Raw genomic sequence first — 8,832 nt, forward strand, 5'->3', positions numbered from 1 at the left:
GGGCACTTTGTTTTGTGTGCGCGCTATTCGCTGTTTGGGGTGGCTTGTGTGTGTTCGCCTCTTGACCCATTAAAAAGCCACTACCCTGTGCTCGCTGCTTCCTGCGTTTTGATTCCTCACTCACGACGCCCGAGCCTTACAACGACACATCACTACAGACTCTAGGAGCTGGCTGTTCTAACCAGGATGTCAATGACACATCACTTCAGACTCTAGGAACTGGCTGTTCTAACCAGGATGTCAACGACACATCACTTCAGACTCTAGGAACTGGCTGTTCTAACCAGGATGTCAACGACACATCACTTCAGACTAGGGCTGGGGGATATATCAAGTTTTTTCTCTCTATATATTATAGTTTATGTATTAGCGCAATATAAAAAATACCTGTATCTCAAGAATCTAGGTTCTGTTATAATGTTGTAACGTTTTACAAATGCAGCATCAATGTCGAATCATGTCCCAATTGCGTGACAACACGAACACAGAGGTTATCCACCAATCACAACCCTAGACAGCCTTTCACAAATTGTAACCCCACCGGAGAAGTGGAGCGGCGGTAAGAGTTCCACCAACATGGAGAGAGGATAAAACCATCCCCAAAAAGGGCAGCAATGTTTTTTCATTAATATGCAAGTGGTTCGGGTTTAAGAGGTCTGACGTTCAGCAAACTAATGTCCTGTGTAAAATGTGTCGAAAGACAATTGCTACGAAAGGCAGCAGTACAACCAACCTCTTCCATCACCGGCAACTGAAACACGCGGTGGAATGGGAGGAATGTGTGAGACGAGGCAATGCCGATTCCCAAAACGTCTGCTAAAAGACAAACTACCATAGCAGCATCCTTTTCAAACGTAATCCCTCATGACAAGAACAGTTTGAGGTGGAAGGAGATAACGGATGCAGTGACCTATTACATAGCGAAATATATGGTCCCGATCTTTACAGTAGAAAAGCCAGGCTTTAAAAAGCTACTAGGTACAGTTGACCACAAATATCAGCTGCCAAGCCACGTCTTACTTCCCCGATGATCATACAGGTGAAGTAATAGCCCAGGGTCTCAGAGACTCTCTGGCATCGTGGAAGATGAGCGAAGACCGACAGCAGGAGCAACATGATAAAAGCATTGCTCTTGAACAACTGAACCCGCCTGCAGGGCTTTGGGCACAGGCTTCACCTCGCCATCGGTCAGTGTGACGTTGGATAATTAAAGCGTATTCAAAAAAGTTTTGTTCAGGCCAGCTGTAGGCTAATGTGTTAGTAGTTGTGTCATTCTGCCAATCCAATAGCAAATAACCACAGGCTGTTTTAATTATGACAAAAAATTAACTAAATTAACACATTTTCAATCAAAATGATTATATAAATGACATATTCAAACAGTTAGTGGTCAAAAATTCCTAAACAATAGAATAGACATGTGGGTGTGTGTTCATTTGTGTTGTTCATTTGTTTTGCACAAATAGGCCTGCATATTTATTTTTTTATAAAGAGAAATCAATTAAGAACTATGTCTTGGCCATTTTTAATTTGTTTAGAAAAAAACAAGAAATCTAGATGTATAATTTGAATCGTCTAAACCTCTATAAAAATGTAGATATTACTTTTAGGCCGTATCACCCAGCCCTACTCACACTGCCCTATTAATCCTCCCTTCCTCTCCTCCTCTGTTGCTCTCCTCCTCCCTCTCCTCATCCTCCTCCCTGTCCTCTCTCTCTCGTCTCCTCCTCCCTCTCCTCCTCCCTCTCCTCCTCCTCCCTCTCCTCCTCCTCCTCCCTCTCCTCCTCCTCCCTGTCCTCTCCCTCTCCTCCTCCTCCTCCCTGTCCTCTCTCTCTCGTCTCCTCCTCCCTCTCCACCTCCCTCTCCTCCTCCTCCCTCTCCTCCTCCTCCTCCCTCTCCTCCTCCTCTCCTCCTCCTCCTGTTGTAATGGTTTGTGGTTAATAGCGTAGTCATTCTGTAAACACTATAAACACTATATAGTGGTGTTTGAGACCCAGGCTATTAGCACCACACCTCCAGAAACACAGGTGTTCCAGCACCACACCTCCAGAAACACAGCGTGGCAAGGTGTTCCAGACCCAGGCTATTAGCATCACACCTCTAGAAACACAGCCTGGCAGGGTGTTCCAGAACCAGGCTATTAGCATCACACCTATAGAAACACCGCCTGGCAGGGTGTTCCAGACCCAGGCTATTAGCATCACACCTCTAGAAACACAGACTGGCAGGGTGTTCCAGACCCAGGCTATTAGCATCCCACCTCTAGAAAAACAGCCTGGCAGAGTGTTCCAGACCCAGGCTATTAGCATCACACCTCTAGAAACACAGCCTGGCAGGGAGTTCGAGACCCAGGCTATTAGCATCACACCTCTAGAAACACAGCCTGGCAGGGTGTTCCAGACCCAGGCTATTAGCATCACACCTCTAGAAACACAGCCTGGCAGGGTGTTCCAAACCCAGGCTATTAGCACCACACCTCCAGAAACACAGCGTGACAGGGTGTTCCAGACCCAGGCTATTAGCATCACACCTCTAGAAAGACAGCCTGGGAGGGTGTTCCAGACCCAGGCTATTAGCATCACACCTCTAGAAAGACAGCCTGGGAGGGTGTTCCAGACCCAGGCTATTAGCATCACACCTATAGAAACACAGCCTGGCAGGGTGTTCCAGACCCAGGCTATTAGCATTACACCTCTAGAAACACAGCCTGGCAGGGTGTTCCAGACCCAGGCTATTAGCATCACACGTATAGAAACACAGCCTGGCAGGGTGTTCCAGACCCAGGCTAATAGCATCACACCTATAGAAACACAACCTGGCAGGGTGTTCCAGACCCAGGCTATTAGCATCACACCTCCAGAAACACAGCCTGGCAGGGTGTTCCAGACCAAGGCTATTAGCATCACACCTCTAGAAAAACAGCCTGGCAGAGTGTTCCAGACCCAGGCTATTAGCATCACACCTCCAGAAACACAGCCTGGCAGAGTGTTCCAGACCCATGCTATTAGCATCACACCTCTAGAAACACAGCCTGGGAGGGTGTTACAGACCCAGGCTATTAGCACCACACCTCCAGAAACACAGCCTGTCAGGGTGTTCCAGACCCAGGCTATTAGCATCACACCTCCAGAAACACAGCCTGGCAGGGTGTTCCAGACCCAGGCTATTAGCATCACACCTCTAGAAGCACAGCCTGGCAGGGTGTTCCAGACCCAGGCTATTAGCATCACACCTCTAGAAACACAGCCTGGCAGAGTGTTCCAGACCCAGGCTATTAGCATCACACCTCCAGAAACACAGCCTGTCAGGGTGTTCCAGACCCAGGCTATTAGCATCACACCTATAGAAACACAGCCTGGCAGGGTGTTCCAGACCCAGGCTATTAGCATCACACCTCCAGAAAAACAGCCTGGCAGAGTGTTCCACACCCAGGCTATTAGCATCACACCTCTAGAAACACAGCCTGGCAGGGTGTTCCAGACCCAGGCTATTAGCATCACACGTATAGAAACACAGCCTGGCAGGGTGTTCCAGACCCAGGCTAATAGCATCACACCTATAGAAACACAACCTGGCAGGGTGTTCCAGACCCAGGCTATTAGCATCACACCTCCAGAAACACAGCCTGGCAGGGTGTTCCAGACCAAGGCTATTAGCATCACACCTCTAGAAAAACAGCCTGGCAGAGTGTTCCAGACCCAGGCTATTAGCATCACACCTCCAGAAACACAGCCTGGCAGAGTGTTCCAGACCCATGCTATTAGCATCACACCTCTAGAAACACAGCCTGGGAGGGTGTTACAGACCCAGGCTATTAGCACCACACCTCCAGAAACACAGCCTGTCAGGGTGTTCCAGACCCAGGCTATTAGCATCACACCTCCAGAAACACAGCCTGGCAGGGTGTTCCAGACCCAGGCTATTAGCATCACACCTCTAGAAGCACAGCCTGGCAGGGTGTTCCAGACCCAGGCTATTAGCATCACACCTCTAGAAACACAGCCTGGCAGAGTGTTCCAGACCCAGGCTATTAGCATCACACCTCCAGAAACACAGCCTGTCAGGGTGTTCCAGACCCAGGCTATTAGCATCACACCTATAGAAACACAGCCTGGCAGGGTGTTCCAGACCCAGGCTATTAGCATCACACCTCCAGAAAAACAGCCTGGCAGAGTGTTCCACACCCAGGCTATTAGCATCACACCTCTAGAAACACAGCCTGGCAGGGTGTTCCAGACCCAGGCTATTAGCATCACACGTATAGAAACACAGCCTGGCAGGGTGTTCCAGACCCAGGCTAATAGCATCACACCTATAGAAACACAACCTGGCAGGGTGTTCCAGACCCAGGCTATTAGCATCACACCTCCAGAAACACAGCCTGGCAGGGTGTTCCAGACCAAGGCTATTAGCATCACACCTCTAGAAAAACAGCCTGGCAGAGTGTTCCAGACCCAGGCTATTAGCATCACACCTCCAGAAACACAGCCTGGCAGAGTGTTCCAGACCCATGCTATTAGCATCACACCTCTAGAAACACAGCCTGGGAGGGTGTTACAGACCCAGGCTATTAGCACCACACCTCCAGAAACACAGCCTGTCAGGGTGTTCCAGACCCAGGCTATTAGCATCACACCTCTAGAAGCACAGCCTGGCAGGGTGTTCCAGACCCAGGCTATTAGCATCACACCTCTAGAAACACAGCCGGGCAGAGTGTTCCAGACCCAGGCTATTAGCATCACACCTCCAGAAACACAGCCTGTCAGGGTGTTCCAGACCCAGGCTATTAGCATCACACCTATAGAAACACAGCCTGGCAGGGTGTTCCAGACCCAGGCTATTAGCATCACACCTCCAGAAAAACAGCCTGGCAGAGTGTTCCAGACCCAGGCTATTAGCATCACATCTCCAGAAACACCGCCTGGCAGGGTGTTCCAGACCCAGGCTATTAGCATCACACCTATAGAAACACAGCCTGGCAGAGTGTTCCAGTCCCAAGCTATTAGCATCACACCTCCAGAAACACAGCCTGGCAGGGTGTTCCAGACCCAGGCTATTAACATCACACCTCTAGTAACACAGCCTGGCAGGGTGTTCCAGACCCAGGCTATTAGCATCACACCTATAGAAACACAACCTGGCAGAGTGTTTCAGACCCAGGCTATTAGCATCACACCTATAGAAATACAGCCTGGCAGAGTGTTCCTACTGTCTCACCACCATCTCCAGCAACACAACAAGTCAACTGTTAGCAGCAGGTAACTTCTTAGCAACTGTTAAACTGTTAGTGACTATTAGCACAGATCTGTTTGTTTGTGCTTCATACGCCAACTCCTCTTCCTTTGGTTGTCATCCCAAACATGACTGGCACTCACACAAATCAGATCTTGCAAAGAAATAGGACAATAAATAAACTGTTCTCCACAGACAGCCTCATAGCATTTTATAGCCGTTGTTGACATGTTGATAATGTTGGTAATGTTGGTTCTCTGATTATGAAGCCTGTACTGTATAACATTAACGTTAAATTAACTGCAATGTTAAAGATTGTTTTACTTCCTTTACATCCTTACTTCCTATAATACCACCATCAACATCATGACATCACAACTTAGTGCTGAGGTGGGAAGAAAACACACGTAACATCAACAACCTTCTGTTTAGCTGGGTGGGAAGGAAGGAAGGAAGGAAGGAAGGAAGGAAGGAAGGAAGGAAGGAAGGAAGGAAGGAAGGAAGGAAGGAAGGAAGGAAGGAAGGAAGGAAGGAAGGAAGGAAGGAAGGAAGGAAGGAAGGAAGGAAGGAAGGAAGGAAGGAAGGAAGGAAGGACTAGGCTAGTCTGCTATTATTGGCACAGCAATGTGAAGGAGTATTACCTGCTCAGTGAAGAGGAAGGAGCTCTCAGGCAGACAAGAGAGAGAGGGAGAGAAAGAGGGAGTGAGAGAGAGATGAGAGAGGGAGGGAGAGAAAGAGGGAAAGAAAGAGAGACAGGAGGATCGGGAATGAGAGAGGGGGAGAGGAGAGAGATGAGAGGTTTTGTTATATAACTGACTCTACAGAGTGACTCACCATCGTCATCATGTGAGGGATCAACACAGAGGGGCGCTCTGGACCCTTCTCGTCCTCCTCTTTCTACTCCTCCTGTGAGGGATCAACAGAGAAACAGTGGGGTGCTCCTCCTCCTCCTCCTCCTACTCCTCCTCCTCTTTATCCCTGCCTGAGAGCATGAGTCTACATCGGCAGTTTCTACATGATTCTCTCCCTCTCTGACATGTATAATTGCAGGGTAGAGCAGTGATGTTTCTATTTAATCAAACTCATTATCTTAAAGGGTAGGTCAGCTGGCAGCGATCAATGAGAAGGAGGTTGCAGGACTCTGCAGTGTGACCATTTTACTCACATATTATTATCTAAATATTTTGCTGTGCGACCTGGAGTATCAGTGTACCTAAAAAAATTATTCTAGCTTTCATATCTCCCACCTCAAAAAAATGTTGTTCCTAAATTCCTTTTAATGAGTTACAATTCATATAATGAAATCAACTGAAATAAATAAATGAGGCCCTAATCTATAGATTTCACATGACTGGGCTGGGGAGCAGCCATGTGTGGGCCTGGTAGGGCATAGGCCCACCCACTTGGGAGCTAGGTCCAGCCAATCAGAATGAGTTTTTCCCACACAAAGGGGAAAGGGAAAGGGTGATGCCTAGTCAGTTGTCCAACTGAATGTATTCAACTAAAATGTGTCTTCCGCATTTAACCCAACCCCTCTGAATCAGAGAGGTGTGGGGGGCTGCCTTAATCGACATCCACGTCTTCGGTGCCCGGGGAACAGTGGATTAACTGCCTTGCTCAGGGGCAGAATGACAGATTTTTACCTTGTCAGCTCGGGGATTTGTTCCAGCAAACTTCCAGCTTTATTACAGAAAGAAATACTCCGAAGTTTCATTAGCTGTCCGTGTGGCTGGTCTCAGACGATCCCACAGGTGAAGAAGCCGGAGGTCCTGGGCCGGCGTGGTTACATGTGGTCCGCGGTTGTGAGGCCGGTTGGACATACTGCAATATTCTCTAAAACAACGTTGGAGGCGGCTTATGGTAGAGAAATTAACATTTAATTTTCTCTTGTGGACATTCCTGCACAAGCATGCCAATTACACAATAAAAACTTGAGGCATCTGTAGCATTATGTTGTGTGACAAAACTGCATATTTTAAAGTGGCCTTTTATTGTCCCCAGCACAAGGTGCAAATGTGTAATAATCATGCTGTTTAGTCAGCTTCTTGATATGCCACACCTGTCAGGTGGATGGATTATCTTGACAAAGGAAAAATGTTCTCTAGCACGGATGTAAACAGATTTGTTAATAACATTTGAAAGAAATAAGATTTGTGTGTGTATGGAAAAAAAATATGGGATCTTTTATATCAGTTTATGAAACATGGGACCAACACCTTACACGTTGTCTTTATATTTTTGTTCAGTATAAAAAAGGTCAGCGTAGATGTAACGATCGTCATAGAGAGGTGACCAAGATGCAGCGTGGCACGTGTTCATGATAATTTATTTAAATCAAACAAACACTTGAACAAAAATAACAAAGGTAAACAAAAGCACACAGTTCTGTCAGGTACATGAACACAAAACAGAAAACAACTACCCACAAACACAGGTGGGAAAAGGCTGCCTAAGTATGGTTCCCAATCAGAGACAACGATAGACAGCTGCCTCTGATTTGAAACCATGCCCGGCCAAAACATAGAAATATAATGACATAGGTCAGGGTGTGGGGTGGGCATTCTAACAAAGTAGAGAAATAAACCGTCTCTCTCAGGTCAGGGCGTGACAGTACCCCCCCCCAAAGGTGCGGACTCCCGGCCGCAAACCTGAACCTATAGGGGAGGGTCCGGGTGGGCATCTATTCTTGGCGTCGGCTCTGGTTCGGGGCATAGCCCCCACTCCGCCTGCTGATCCCCCCGCTTCTGTGTCGCCGGAGGAACCAGACCGTGGATCATCGCCGGAGGCTCTGAACTGCCGACCGCCGCTGAAGACTCTGGACTGCAGGCCGCCGCTGAAGACTCTGGACTGCAGGCCGCCGCTGAAGACTCTGGACTGCAGGCCGCCGCTGAAGACTCTGGGCTGCAGACCCTCGCTGAAGACTCTGGGCTGCAGACCCTCGCTGAAGGCTCTGGGCTGCAGACCAACGCTGAAGACTATGGACTGCAGACCGTCGCTGAAGACTCTGGACTGCAGACCATCGCAGAAGACTCTGGACTGCAGACCGTCGCTGAAGACTCTGGGCTGCAGGCCGTCTCAGGAGGTTCCGGGCTGCAGGCCGTCTCAGGCGGTTCCGTACTGGGGACCGTCGCTACAGGCTCCATGCCATGGATCATCACTGCAGGCTCCGTGCCATGGATCACCACTGGAGGCTTTGTGCCATGGATCATCACTGGAGGCTTCGTACGTGGAGCCGGAACGGGTCTCACCGGACTGAGGAGACGTACTGACAGCCTGGTACGTGGAGCAGGCACAGGGCGTACCAGGCTGAATAGACTCACTGGAGGGAGAGTGCGAGGAGCAGGCACAGAACGTACTGGGCTGTGGAGGCGCACTGGAGGGAGAGTGCAAGGAGCAGGCACATGCTTACCACGATAAGCACGGGGAGTTGGCTCAGGTCTCAACCCTGACTCCGCCAATCTACCCGTGTCCCGTGTCGCGCTCCCCCCCAATTTATTTTTTGGGACTGCCTCTTGTGCTTCCGTCCTTGCCGTGCTAGTTCCTCTCTCGCTGCCTTCACCTGCTTCCCCGGCAGGCTTCTGTATCTCTCCAATACTTGCC

At 49.1% G+C, this 8,832-nt stretch overlaps 1 protein-coding gene across 4 annotated transcripts in view; it reads right to left on the reverse strand.

Moving 5' to 3' along the window:
- LOC106612220 (E3 ubiquitin-protein ligase SH3RF3) overlaps positions 1–8,832 on the reverse strand; it is a 33,079-nt gene that overhangs the window by 17,812 nt on the left and 6,435 nt on the right. For 2 of the 4 annotated variants that reach the window (XM_014213188.2, XM_045724199.1), the window contains one exon: positions 6,067–6,138. The exons of 1 other annotated variant lie outside the window; for it this stretch is intronic. In XM_014213188.2, the coding sequence (XP_014068663.2) occupies positions 6,067–6,078 (12 nt within the window). In that variant the 5' untranslated portion in view covers positions 6,079–6,138. Of the gene's footprint in view, positions 1–5,873; positions 6,139–8,832 lie in introns of all 4 variants that reach the window. One more of the 4 variants, XM_045724201.1, reaches the window with a different exon arrangement.

Source organism: Salmo salar, chromosome ssa09 (assembly GCF_905237065.1).
Source record: "Salmo salar chromosome ssa09, Ssal_v3.1, whole genome shotgun sequence".
Lineage (NCBI taxonomy): Eukaryota > Metazoa > Chordata > Actinopteri > Salmoniformes > Salmonidae > Salmo > Salmo salar.